At 49.0% G+C, this 14,299-nt stretch overlaps 1 protein-coding gene across 4 annotated transcripts in view; it reads right to left on the bottom strand.

The window, feature by feature from the left end:
- Reep1 (receptor accessory protein 1) overlaps positions 1–10,105 on the bottom strand; it is a 103,305-nt gene extending 93,200 nt beyond the window's left edge. For 3 of the 4 annotated variants that reach the window (XR_006070406.2, XM_076566915.1, XM_042273452.2), the window contains exon 1: positions 9,735–9,888. Coding sequence is in view for 3 of the 4 variants with exons in the window: in XM_076566915.1 (XP_076423030.1) it covers positions 9,735–9,766 (32 nt within the window). In the remaining variant the exon portion in view is untranslated. Of the gene's footprint in view, positions 1–9,734 lie in introns of all 4 variants that reach the window. The other variant, XM_042273451.2, reaches the window with a different exon arrangement.
- Between the last annotated feature and the right edge of the window lie 4,194 nt (positions 10,106–14,299).

The following is a 14,299-nucleotide window of genomic DNA, read 5'->3' as shown; positions in this document are numbered from 1 at the left end:
CAACAGGAAGAAGCAGGGTGTTAACACAGAGTTGGAGTCATAGTTGGATGGGGGGAGGGAGCGGTGGTTTGGAGGTAGAGCTAAGAGGATTACACAGCACACAGGCCCTGGGCTGGAGTATGCTCAGATGCCATTGGACTTTGCAACCTTCTCAGGGGAGACACATGGGCTAATGGCTCTACACTTCATATGCTCATGAGAACAAGTCCTAGTGTGTGATTAGGAATCTACTCCAGTACCAATTAGTCATGTCTTACCAGTTTATTTTTCTAGGCAGGTTGCATCCATTCTCCGGAGTGGTCTATGGAACTTGCCCAGCCTGAAATTCTGTATGTCAGGCATTGTCTTGCCCATTTGAACCTCAATGGTGACAAAGCATATTTTTATTGCTCACAATTAATCAGTCTATATTTGAAAGGCTCTAGGCCAGTGGTTCTCAACCTGTGGGTCATGACCCCTTGGGGGGGTCAAATGACCTTTTCACAAGGATCACCTAAGACCATGAGAAAGCAGATATTTACATTATGATTCATAACAGTAGCGAGATTACAGTTACGAAGTAGCAATGGAAATAATTTTATGGTTAGAGGTCATTACAACATGAGGAACTGCATTAAAGGGTCGAAACCTTAGGAAGGCTGAGAACCACGGCTCGAGGCTCTGAGCATTAGGTCAGTGGAATCCAATTATATCGTTTGAAACTCATAAAAAGTTAGGGCAGGACCTCTTAGAACTAGTCCTCCCTGAAGAGATGAGGAGACAGAATTCCAGTTCTCTAGCCAAAATAGGAGCCTGAGACTATCAGTTCCTTTTTATTTCATAGGGATAACGACGTATATTGCCTGCTGACTTGGCATTCCTCAACCTTTGTTGGGATTTTGTTAAAATGCAGATTCACTAGGTCTTGGGCAAAGCCCTGAATTCTGTATTCTCAATTATTCCAGATGTCCATGCAGCTGGGGTTCAGGCCAGTCTTTGAGGAAAGATGTCCTAACTCATCCATAATACAACATGAGCTTCCCAGGCACCTACTACAAACAAAGAGGCAACAAAGAAACAGATCTGGTCTCCAAGGAGCAGTAAATGCACAAACCATGGTATCAGACAATACAGTGACAGCTCTACCCTGGAAACCCAGAGGACATCGTTATTCAGTCAGGGGACCAAGGCAGTTTTTATGGATGTTATGGTTTGAATCTAAAATGTCCACTGTAAGCCAACGTCTTTGAATACTTGGTTCCCAAGCTGGTGGTGCTGTTCAGGAAGATGGTAGAACCTGGAGCTTTGAGAGAGGAAGTGAGTCACTGGGGGCGGGCCTTGAGAGTTCATAGCCCAGCCCCGTTTCCTGTCCACTCTACTTCCTGACTGTGGAAACAATGTAACCAGCCACCTCCGGCTCCACTATGATGGTCGTATCTCCCCAACCTGTGTGCTAAATAAAATCCACTCCCCCTTCAGCTGCTTCTGGTCAGATACTTGGTCACAACAACAAGGAATGTGACTGATACAACCCGGAAGAAGTTAGAGGCACACATGAAGAATGGACACATGATGGCCCGACGCCGGCACCCACTCCTTACTGTCCTCAAGCTCTCCTTAAATCTAATGCCTGACCTTTCATTTTAAAACAGAACAAAGAAAAGGAAGAGAAAGGGAAGGGAGGGAGATATTTCTAATTTAAAGAGGTTAAAAAAAGCGCCCCCCCCCACAAAGTGCATATGTAGACCCAAGTCATTGTCTTTTCTTCAAGCTTAGTGGGGGGAGACAGGGCAGGGCAGGTCCTAGTCTGGAATGGGAAACTTGGTCTGCAGCCTAAAGGACTGCCCACCGTTTTCTACAAGGAGGTTAAAAAGTATGTGTGTAAGAGTTCCCAGGGGCATGGAGCTTAGTGGTTCACACTGGGGAGGCAGAGGTTAGGATTATAAATTGGAAGCCACCCTGGGCTACATCAGCATTCAAGGCCAACCTGGACTACAAAGCAAGACCCTTCCTTTAAAAATGACTAACTGGACTGGGCAGCGGTGGTGCACACCTTTAATCCCAGCACTTGGGAGGCAGAGGCAGGCGGATCTCTATGAGTTCAAGGCCAGCCTGGTCTACAGAGCAAGATCCAGGACAGGCAACAAAACTACACGAAGAAACCCTATCTCGAAAAAAACAAAACAAAACAAAAATGACTAACTGGGATTGGAGAGAAGACTCAGTGGTTAAGATCACTGCTTGCTCTTCTAGAAGACTGGATGGAGTTCCATTCCCAGCACCCACCCAGCAGTTCACAACTGACTGTAATCTCAGACCCAGGGGATTCAAGGGCACCAAGCATGCACATGGTGCACAGACATACATGCAGACAAAATATCTGTACACAAAAATTTTTTAATTAGAAAAAAACCCCAACTAACTAAATAGAATTAGGACAAAGGAGAATGCCTACGGTAAAATATAACTGAACTGTGACCAGTAAAAGAAAAAGGAGGGAGGTGCTGGAGATGTTCATTCACTTGGAAGAGTGTTCGCCTAGTGTGAACAGAGCCTTGGATTAGACCCTCAGATCTTAGTACTTGGGAGGTAAAGGAAGGGGCGTTGGAAGATCAAGGTCATCTTCTGCTACATAGTTTTAGGTCAGCCTGGGACACTGTCTTAAAACTAACGAAACAACATAAAATTTATGAGAAAAATAAAAATGGAAATTAAGCATGACTGCTGTAAGAGGAAGGAGCAGCCGCACAGAGCCTCTAGGCTGGACAGCTCCTGGTGCTGGCACCCGGAGGCTCTTCGGCCTTAAAATGCCAGGCGACCGCAAGGCCTTGGATCGGCAGTGGCTGCTACGGAAAGACAGAGAGATGTTGGGAAGGTATTTTAACTCAGGAAATGGATGCTTCCACTCACAGATCTAGTAAAGATGGGACAGAATTGGTGATCAAACCAGGAGCAACTAATTCCATCTTCCCTGCGGGAACCACTGAAAGGACTGGACTCCTTCCCATGGCACGGGACCACTGCATGCTTTTCCTCCAGACAGTATTCTGGGCAGCCTCATAGGCATCATAAGAGATAACAGGGTCTTGGTACCTATGCCCACGCTTGAAGGGCTATAACAAGATCCCTGTCAAGATGTCTTCTGCCGAAAGGGGTATGGCTGAATGGTAAAACGTGTATAAAGTTCTAGGTTCAATCACTAGCACCAGAAAAAAAATAAATATATTTCTTCTAATATTCCCTTTCCCCCTGTATTTTTAGGATAGTGCTTGGGTGAGAACTGAAAAACTCCAAAAGTACAGTAAGGTGTGTACTGTGATGTTGGATGAGATCGTTGAGCTCAGAACACATACTAACTATGTAAGTATTCACCTTCCAATCCTTTGGGACATTCTCCAGCCCAGTAGTAAGAGGAAAATATTCTTCAGCTATCTAGTGACTCTGTGTGTGTGTGTGTGTATGATGCAGGCTCATCTGGCTTGCATCTGGGCCTGTGCTGGTTAGTTTCTGCCAACTTGACACACACTAGAGACACCTGGGAAGAAGCAGCCTCAGGTGAGGAACTGCCTCTGTCAGACTGTCGATAGGCAAGTCTACAGTCTAAGGGGGCATTTTCCTGATTCATGACTGACATGGGAGAGCCCAGCACTGTGAGCAGTACTGCCCCTGGGCAAGTGGTCCTGGATTACCTAAGAAAGTCTTTGGGCAAGCCAAAAAAGAAAAGAAAATCAAGCTGGTAAGCAGCACTTCTCCATGGCTTCGATTTCTGCCTCCAGATTCCTGCCTTGAGTTCCTGCCCTGACTTCCCTCAATGATGGACTGTTACCTGGAATGGTAAGATAAAATACACCCTGCCCCCACTGGGATGCTTTGGTTCAGTGTTTTATTACAGCAACAGAAAGCAAACTATAACCAGGCAGTGGTGGCGCAAGCCTTTAATCCCAGCACTTTGGAGGCAGAGGCAGGTGGATCTCTGTGAGTTCGAGGCCAGCCTGGTCTAAAAAGTGAGCTCCAGGACAGCCAGAGCTGTTACACAGAGAAACTAGGACAGAGCCATCTCCTCCTTCCTCTTGCTTTTCATAGCTCTTCTGTCATCCAACAGTACACTCTCTGAAGATGGCTCTTTTCAGAAAGGAGGGACTGACTCGGTCATAAGCACTCAGGCCCTCACTTGCCAACTAACCCGGCGGGGATACATGGTAGAAGGTCTGGAGTGCCCCTTCACATCACGCAGGCAGGATTAGTAAACAAAGAGCTGGTATTTTCACTTCCTGGAGGATTCTCATGCCTATAAACACAGGTGGCACTCTGGAGCCAGGTGGGGAAGAAAGTGGCCTTGATGTATACTGATTCTTGGAGTTACTAGGACCTCTCAGGTGATGCTGGACATCTCACCTCTCAAACTGGGAATAGGGGCCCCTGACTCTGGACTCCAGTGGTGGGCAAGATCAGTGTGGAGACTAGAACCCACATGCTCTCTCAATTTAACTGAACATCTACCCAGTGTTTACAGTGTCCCACACAACTGCAGCAGGAAATACATACTCGGGGAACTTGAACCCTCTATTAGCTGGGTTATTTTTCTGCGTTCCAGATTTTAAGAGCTTGCCTCCAAGAAAGGCAAGCTTCTGTCTGAAGATTCATACTCTTTCCATTTGTTTTGCAACAGTGGGGGAACAGCTTGAGGACAGCCCACAGGCATTCCTTCCTTCCAGTCTCCTCTCCTTTACGTCCCTGACCCAGAGTGAATGCTGTCACGCTCCAAGTCCTACTCCTGGGATCCAGCCAGACTGCAGCATCACTTTGTTTTTTGTTTTGTTTTGGTCTTTCGAGACAGGGTTTCTCTGTGTAGCTTTGTGCCTTTCCTGGAACTCACTTGGTAGCCCAGGCTGGCCTCGAACTCACAGAGATCCGCCTGCCTCTGACTCCCGAGTGCTGGGATTAAAGGTGTACACCACCACCGCCCGGCGCAGCATCACTTTGTACTTTGCTAAAACCAATGTCTCTCACTTGTGTGAATTTTTTTTTTTTTTTTTTTGGTTTTTTCGAGACAGGGTTTCTCTGTGTAGCTTTGCGCCTTTCCTGGAGCTCACTTGGTAGCCCAGGCTGGCCTCGAACTCACAGAGATCCGCCTGCCTCTGCCTCCCGAGTGCTGGGATTAAAGGCGTGCGCCACCACGCCCGGCTCACTTGTGTGAATTTTTAAGAGTTTCACCACATCTTACGCATGCGTGTGCCACATTGAGGTCAGAGGACAGCCTGCAGGAGTCGGCTCTCTCCCAGGGACCGAACTCAGGTCGTTAGGCTTAGCAGCAAGCACCCTTACCTGCTCAGCCATCCCACCCCTTTTTATTAAACTAGATTTTGTTTTGTGTGAGTGCACGGATGCTCGTGTAATGGCTCATGTGTGGAGACGAGAGGACAGCTTTGGGGAGACGGCTCTCTCTTTCACCACCATGTGGGGCCTGAGAATCAAATTCAAGTGTCAGGCAAGCCCCTCTTACTCAGTAAGCAGCTGAGTTACTGGCCCCTTGTTCTGTTTAGAGACAGGGTTTCCTGTGTCCTAGGCTGGTCTTACACTTGATAAGGATAGCCTCAAACCCCTGACCCTCCTGTCTCCACCTGAGTGCTGGGATTATTGGGACGCCATACCACGTTTATGAGATGCAGAGCTTAGTGTGTGCTAGGCAAGGACTCTTTAAAAAATGAGCTGGGTCCCAAGCCCCAGAAACTAACATTTAAAAATATGCAGAAGGATTGTGGGTGTAGCTAGTGGTAGGGCTCTTGCCTAGTCCTTGCCAGCCCCTTTCTAGTCTTTGCCTAGTCCTTGCCTACTCCTTTCTTGCCTAGCCCTTACCTAGTCTTTTCCTGCCTAGCCCTTACCTAGTCCTTTCTTGCCTTGCCCTTACCTAGTCCTTTTTTGCCTAACCCTTACCTAGTGTTTTCTTGCCTAGCCCTGACCTAGTCTTTTCTTGCCTAGCCCTTACCTAGTCCTTTCTTGCCTAGCCCTTACCTAGTCCTTGCCTAATCCTTGCCCAGCACACACACAACCCTGAGTTCTATCCCTAGCACAGCAGAGAAAGTAAGTGATCCTGAATTAGTGCAAGGTAGAAATAACTCTTTTTGTTTGTTTGTTTTGTTTTAGTATATCCATTAGATATTCATGAATTTTCATTGGATGAAGATTCTCCTTCTTCCCTGTAGTGAAGGAGGATTTTGAGTCTTCTAACCACACACTGGGTGGGAGGCTCTGGGTTCATTCTGCCAGCTCTGGACCTTGGCCCAAGCTCTGTCAGAGACAATGAGTACTTGCTTCTCGGGATACTTCAAAGAGGCGCGTTCTCCCAAGACACAGAGCAGCCTCTCTGTGCTCCCTCTATCAATTTACTCCTGGACATTGTCTCCCAGTGTGAAATTCATTCATGTCTAGGCCTTGTGAGACAAGAGCCACTGACTGGCTCAGTTAGTAAAGTGCTTGCCTAGCACACACAGAGAGCCCGAGTCCAGCCTGGGCACATGAGACCCTGTTTAAAAACAGGTGAAGAGGTGACTGGCAAATCCTAAATGAGCCCCATGCCCATGAAGGTACCAAGCAGGCTCTACTAACAAGGTCCACTTGCTACTACGCGGATTCTCTTAATTTCTCCCTGGTTGAGCCCAGGGAGTCAGGAGGAAGACAGGTGGCCAGAAAGAAGGTTCTCAACCTCACGCACACTCATTGAGCTTTGCCCACCGGGCACAAGCCTGCCCTGATGCCCAGGTGCTTCATCCTCAGAGGACAGCCCTGTCCAGATCCCTTTCTTGTATCCAGGGCCTCTGGAGCCTCTGGGCTCCTTCAACAAATCAATGTTAGATGAGTGGCCTTAGATGCCAGGTACTTGGTTTAAAGCAGGAGGATAGGGGGAGGGGTGGGAGGAGCCGTGCTGCCTTGGGGGGGGGCAGGGGCTACGGAGGGAAACAGGTCACAGTTGCTGCCTTCACAACACTCATGGCCAGTGGCAGAAGGGACATCCACAGCATCAGCCTGTCCCAGTAACTCTGGTTGGATGATGGGAACCATAAAGACAGGAAGACACTCCCTCTCCATCCTCAAACACAGCAATAGGTCTTCCTTAAATATTCTTTGATGTGGCTGACAAAACTTTGAAAAGGTTGCTCGCAGGAAGGAAATGGGACTTATGAACAAAATCATAGCACAAGCTCAGACCAGAGAGCTAAGGGAGCCTTAAAGAGATAGCCTCAGTACAACCGTCGGGGTCCCTGACTATGCATGCATCCATCAGACTGAACATCCTGAATTCATTTTCTTCAGCTGGTCTTTTGACCTTGGGCAAGGCGCTTTCCCTCTGCGGTTCTATAGATGAAGGCGGAGGACTGGACTGGTGGTTTTTATTAGCAATAAACCCGTATATTGTCCAAATTTTGTTTTATCTAGAACCCCAGTATATAAAATAAGGGGGAACGTTCATATGGAATCAGGGCAGCAAAGCACGAAGCCCTCTGGGAACCCAGATGGAGAATTGCAGAGCTGGAGCCCCGTCCAGAGTGCTTACGGCCTCTTGCAGTGCGCCCTGAGGACAGGAGGGAGTCACCATGGATGTAGTGTTCACCATGGTGCCTGGGAATCCACAGGTCACATGTTACTGAAATCTGCAACAGCAGCGTGCCGTTAATTAGGAATTGCGATCTGTTGTAATCAGGGCTATGAACTGGGATCTGCTGGCAAGAAGCAGAATTGGATTTGAACCATGGATTTTCTTTATTCCAAACACAATACCCCAGCCCCACCCCCAGCTCCGCACCCTTTACCTATTGGGCTGAATCAATTATTTCCTTGCATCACACATATAAATATATTTACAAACATAGAAGATTAAGTTATATTCTTAAAGACTATAGCTCCCCTAAATTACCATGTGATTTCCTTCTAAGGCAAAGATGTAGCTGGTTTTCAGTTTATTTACACCAGCTAATAGTCTATAATGGGTATTGTTAAGGTGAACCAGGAATTGTTCATTTAAATCTATGTTAATAATTCACGTTGAGTTTATGTCGTGAATTAGGGACAGGGTTGGAAGTACCATTGACCTTTTCAAGTTGCTCCACATACCACCAATCTCGGGTGCAGAGGGTATCTGTAGACCTGAGGGGCAATGCTCATGGTCATTGACGTCATCGGAAGTCTCAGTTCTTCAGGGCGTGGTTGTTTCAGAAGGTAACATCACGATGTTGCAACCCCTCCCAACATTACACATCTTTTCTACACCCCCCTCAGGTGCCTCCTCTGCGGGGGAAGAACGGTTGCGTGGATGCTGGCTGAGGACCCACAGAGAAGCCCACCAGGCAAGTAAGCTCCAATGCCCCACCCACCCACCCACGGGAGGTCCTCCAGAGGTCACAAGCAAATCCAAAGATCACAGGACTTCAGGGAAGAATATGCCACCGAAGACAAGACAAGCTTTGGTCGGGCATGAGGCGTGGCAAGGCGTGCCAGTGGCTTCTCTGTGTTATTGATGCCAGTCATGCCACAGAAATGGAGATATTTTACATGCCACCTGAGGGTACAGAGCAAACCTCCAGCAGCTGGCAACAGCTGTCGCAGAGACCTTTGTGGAGTAACTTGCTGGACTTTGGGAGGCAAGGGCAGAACGGTGGCTGGGAGACAATGGCTAGGACTTTAAAGAACGCCACTCTAGACGGCCTTGAAAAATCAGTCAAGAAGCCAAGAAGAGAGATGTGCCAAGACGTGGGATGTGGCGCTGCACCGTCAAAGGGAGTTAACAGCCCCTCTTTCTTAGACAAAGAAAATGCTGGGCACGTGCTCCTCACCCAGGCCTCCCCAGACCCATTTCAGTCCCAGGTCCCCCGAGCAGGTGGTTAAATCAATGGTTCCAATCCGGGCAGGAAAGGTGGGAGGAAAGAAAACAAAACAAAGTCCCCATCACACATCCCCAAGGACTTCATACAGGCCTCACCCCAGATGACTCTGCTCTCCTACACCGTTTGGGAGGTGTCACCACCGCCGCCCTTGGCGGTGGTGGGGTGGTGGGATGCTGTCTGTCACTTAGAAATTCCCTTTGCACACCCAGAGGTGCCTGCCCCTGTCTCTCAACCCCCTGCAAAGGACAGCAGACAAGAGGGACGAAGACATCTACTCCAAGATGCACACTAGTCTATATGCCACCTGCCTTTACCTCTGTCTATTTGAGAAACCTAAAAAGGAGTATTTTCCCCAGTCCATTGCGTGCCCCCACTTCCTTCTGGCTACTCGTCTCCGCGATGACCCCTCCAGGCAGCGCCTCTCTTGTCTGTCTGTCATTTTCACCTGACAAAGCGCGGCGGCCCGCGAGCCCAGAGCATTTCTCCCAAAAGAGAGAGACGTGCGGGGCACCCACTCCTGGCCCCTGCAAATCCGCCCCACCCGTAATGGAACAAAGCAATAGAGGCAAGGCGAGACGCATCGCCCAGCACGGGCGACTCCACCGGCGTGCGGGGACCCACGCCCCGGTCCCCCTGCAAGGCGCCGCCCGCGCCTGCGGCCACCCGTGGACCAGTAGCGCCGAGCGTCCTACGCCTCCTCGCGCTCCCCGCGTCCCCAAGCAGCTACTGTACCTGCTAAATTTAGCGATCGCCGGGTATTAATAGCTCTAGCGACCCGGGGCTGGTGGCTGGTGGCTTGCAGGGGCGCGCGGCCCTAAGGGGACCTGGGGACCCGGAGGGAAGGGAAGAAGGGACACAAGAAAAGAGGCCACTTACACCACCAGCCTGGAGATGATCCACGACACCATGGCGGGCGGGCGGGCGGGCGGGCGGGCGCGGCCCGGGCTGCTGGGCTGCGGGCAGTGCTGCGCTCCCGACACGTCTGTCTGTCCGCGCACCGCCGCCGCCGCCAGACTGAGTGCGCCCGCCCGGCCCGGCCCCGCGCTCGCGCGTCGGCGCAGCCGCGGCACGTTCCGCCAGCTGCCCCAGCCCCCCGGGGCTCCGCGGGCCGCTGGCGATTGGGCGGCTAGCGGTGAGGGCACCCGCGCGACCCGCCCCTGCTCCGATCGTCCCAGCCCGAGGGCTGCAGCCAGGGCGGGTCCTCTTCCACCCGCTGTGGCGTGGAAACCTTGCCTTGCAGGGGCCCAGTGGGCTGGGCCTCAGAACCCCCGGAGAGGGCTGCCCCACCCTCAGTATTACGGTAGGGAAACTGAGGTCCGGTTCTGCACTTTGAAATCTTGCCTACACCTGTCTAGATGAGATTCTGTCATTCTTCACTTAGATCATGCCCTAGCCTCAGGAGAAACCTGACATCTTCAATTGACACCCCGTAAGTCATCATTACAGCATCTCAGCAAGCGTCTGCCTACTGACAGTTCTTGTGTCCCTACACGATCTGAACCCTGCCTGCAACCCTATCACCATTCACCCACCACTTGTCCCTTTAGTTCTTTTTACTGCAGATACCTTGGTGTCTCTTATTTACTTTGTGTGTGTGTGTGTGTGTGTGTGTGTGTGTGTGTGTGTGTGTATGCACATGCACGTGGGGGTCAAAGGACAATATGCAGGTGTCAGTTCTGTGTGGGTCCCAGGAATCAAACTTGGGTCATCAGGCGTGTCAGCAAGCACCTTAACCGGGGGAGCTGTCTCACACACCCGCACCTTGGACTTTTCTGTGTACGTACATATACTTCTGTCTTGGTTTGATATATCTTCAAGCCTCAGCTGATGGGCTATGAGAGCTGACCGTTGCATATGTCTCAGCCCAGCAACATTTGCAGAGCCATGTGGCGTCGTAGGCAAAATGGAAACTCTGTTCAATATGAACACTTTAATGCATTCAAAAATGATTGCATCATATAGAATTTGTCTTGGTAACTGAATTTTATGGTGTCCCTTTAAATGTGGCAGCCCAGCTGAGTGACTTGCTTTGCTTACCCTGAGGAGCACTTGCACCAACTTCATTGAATATCACAGGAAAGCCTTTGTCCTTTATCCTTTGGCTCCGCTGCCCCTTCCTCCAATAGCTTAGGTCCCAGTCATCTGCTCTTTGCTGGTACTCCGTTGGGTAAAATTCAGTGCCCATTCCGAGAAATTCTGTAGCGACCTAGCTTGCAGCTTTCGCTAAAGGAACTCTGCCCAAGATGGCTTCCTGCAGAGGCCGGGTGACTTTGGACTTGAGCTGAAAGACACCCGGAAATCTAGTGCTTTCAAATGTGGTGGAATGCGCATGGTGGCATGTACCTAATTCCAGTACTTGGGAGGTCGAAACAGGAGCCTGGGCTGATATCCTAAGACCAGTCTCAACTCCCTCTCTCCAAAACCCAGGCAAGGTGGTTCACACTGTAACCTTAGAACTCAGGAAGTGGAGACAGAAAGATGAGTTCAGAGACAGGTTTGGCTACTTAAGGAGTTCAAGACCAGCCTGGGTTACATGATGATTCCCCCCCCCCTTCACGTGTATGCACATAGAGACAGAAAACACTTTCTGACAATGAAGGTGCTGTAAGAGAGCTGTCTTTTGTGATGAGTCTTAAAGAACCCATAAAACATTTACAATATCAGGGGTTTTAATGTGTTGAAGCCTCTTTTGAGGCTGGTCATTTCCCTGCTGGGCAGCTGTGAACCTCACAGCCCCAAACCACTTCCCTTACAGAACCCTCACACTCCAGGCCACTATACACCTAGATATGAGACAACCAGAGATGCCCCTGCACTCCAGTACCCCCTGAAATTATCCACATCGGGGAATTGTGAACCTGCCTTGCCTCACCCTTCAGGAATATGTCTGCTATGGCTCCCTCTCACCTGCCTTGGGGCAATCCCAGCTGTTTTCTTTGAGTGGCCTACAGGACCTGTGTTCTCTCTAGGGATGAGAACAAATAAAACTCAGTTCTTTCCCAGCTCTCTCTTCACTGTCTGGCCTCACCATAGTTTACGAGAGACAGGAAAAATGAAACAGGAAAAAGCTTGGAAAACTTAGCAGGCAGTGAAAACCCTAAGGCCAAGCCAGGCGTAGTGAGTCATGCCTGTAGACCCAGAACTTGGGAGGTTGATGAAGGGGGATGAGTTTGAGGCCTACCTAAACTACAAATGTGAGGTTCTATGTCAAATAACAAAGCTCTAAAGGCAAACTTGGTAAAGCAGTGCGCGCCTGTAATAATAACAACAACAATAAAATGAATACAAATTTCAAAACACAAGATCCATGCAAAGTTCAGTTATGAAGTACGTGCCTTGCAAGCACAGGACTTGAGGTGGACCCCAGAACCCAGGTTACAAATAAAAAACTTGTAATCCAGAGATGGAAGCAAGAACATGGATCCCTGGGGCTTGCTGGTCAACCAGAGCCTAAACTACTTGGTGTGCTCTGGGCCAGTGAGAGGCCCTGTGCGCCAAAACAAAGTGGATGCTGCCTGAAGAATGATGCCTGAGGTTTAACTCTGGTACACACACACACACACACACACACACACACACACACACACACACACACACACACACCGTACTTATTCTAAAGCCACAGCAAGACAATACTAAGCAAGGAGGGTCTTCTGAGCCTTCCCCACACTTCTCTTCATGTTTTTCCACCACACTCACTAGTGAGATCAGACGGCCTATCAGCCATCTTGACAAGTGGAGGACATGGACTATTATGGCTCCTCAGGGCCTTGATAGGACAGGCCTATAGTCCCAGCTGTTGAAGAGGTTGAGAAAGAAGGCTTGCAAGGTCGAGGCCTGCCTGCAATATAGAGAGAGTTCGAGGCCTACCTGGTCTACTTACTGAGACCCTGTCTCAAAAAGTAAAATGACAACAACAATAAAAAAGGAGACCCTGTGATAGCTCAGTAGCAGGTTTGCCTGTGATAGCTCAGGAGCAGGTTTGCCTGTGATAGCTCAGTAGCAGGTTTGACTTGTCTGTGCAAAGCCTGGAGTTCAATCCTCAGCACTGGGGAAAAAATTAAAAATTTCAAAAATAGTAGTTTGCAGGGGTCTCCTGGGTAGGGAAACAGCGGAGTGCTGCCCCTGTGCGGTCTCCTTCCTGGGCATGCCCAGTGGGTAAGCTTGACAGGTAAATGGGAAACTCAGGTTTGATTACTGTGCTCAACTGGACATTTTCATCACTGAAACAAAACACTTAGGTCTGGAAAAAGGGCTAGAAAATGAGCGGGACCATCCCATTTTCTTCAGCGGTCAGGAAGACCTGTTCCTTAGAGCAAGGCTGAGAGGCGGGCAGGAGGGGGGAGAAGCAGGGGCGGGAAGAAAGTTGTTTTTTTGTTGCCTTCCATTTCCCTGAGCAAAAATGTTGCACATCCTGAATCTCTCCATCCTGGACCCCTCCAGTCTGTCCTTGGCCGCAGCCCTGAAAACACTGAGCCCAGGGAGGAGTTCCGCCTTCTAGACAATGTGTCTCTTGAGAGACAATGCAGCTCTTGAGCCACCATCAGCTGGCTCTCTTAGAATCCCCTTTCTCAAGGTCAGAACGGCTGTGCAGTGACCTCTGCTTCCGCTCCAAACCCTTCTATCTTCTGACAGAGCGGGCTGCTGCTCTGTGTTCCAGAGTGATTCTCTCACAGCCTAACCTTAGAAATTGCTGTTTCTCTTACGTGTTTATTACCTTGATGAGTTTGTGGGTGATCACCAGACATAAGCTGGGCCAAAAGCTTCTCCCTAGTAGCTTTTTTGTATTGAAAACAGAGAGAGAAGAGACTTCTACATTTGCCTGGGAACTAAAGTTCCCAGAATAAAACGCCATGTGTATGTAAAAGAGTCTAAAAGGCTGACTGACTTAATAGAACTCTGTGATTGCAGAAAGTTGGAATGTTCCAGATCCATAGATAAATCATCTCATATTATTTCTATATATCTTAGTATCCATTCCTTGCTGTGATGGCTATTCTTGGTTGTCAACTTGGCTACATCTGGAATTAACTAAAACCCAATTAACTAAAAACCAAATGACTAGGCACACTTGTAAGGGGATTTTTTTCTTAATTAAATCATTTGGAGGTGGGAAGATCCATCTTTAATCTGGGACACATCTTTGGCTGGCAGCCTACATAAAGGACATGGAAGAAGGAAGCTCTCTCTCTTTGCCTGCTTGCTCTCACCTTGCTAGCAAGTCCATTCCTTCACGGGCATTAGAGCCTACTTTTTCGGGATTACAGCATATATTGAAGATCAGCTAAGACATCCAACTGTGTGGACTGAACAACTACTGGATTCTTGGGTCTTTTGTTGGTAGACAACCATTGTTGAATTAGCTGGATCATAGCCTATAAGCCATTCTAATAAATTCCCTTTATATATATTTATATATTCATTATATGAGGGCTGGTCCT

The sequence above is a fragment of the Peromyscus maniculatus genome, chromosome 3 (genome assembly GCF_049852395.1).
Source record: "Peromyscus maniculatus bairdii isolate BWxNUB_F1_BW_parent chromosome 3, HU_Pman_BW_mat_3.1, whole genome shotgun sequence".
NCBI lineage: Eukaryota > Metazoa > Chordata > Mammalia > Rodentia > Cricetidae > Peromyscus > Peromyscus maniculatus.
Note: the sequence above shows the minus strand (reverse complement) of the source record. Positions and strands in the feature narration are given on the sequence as shown.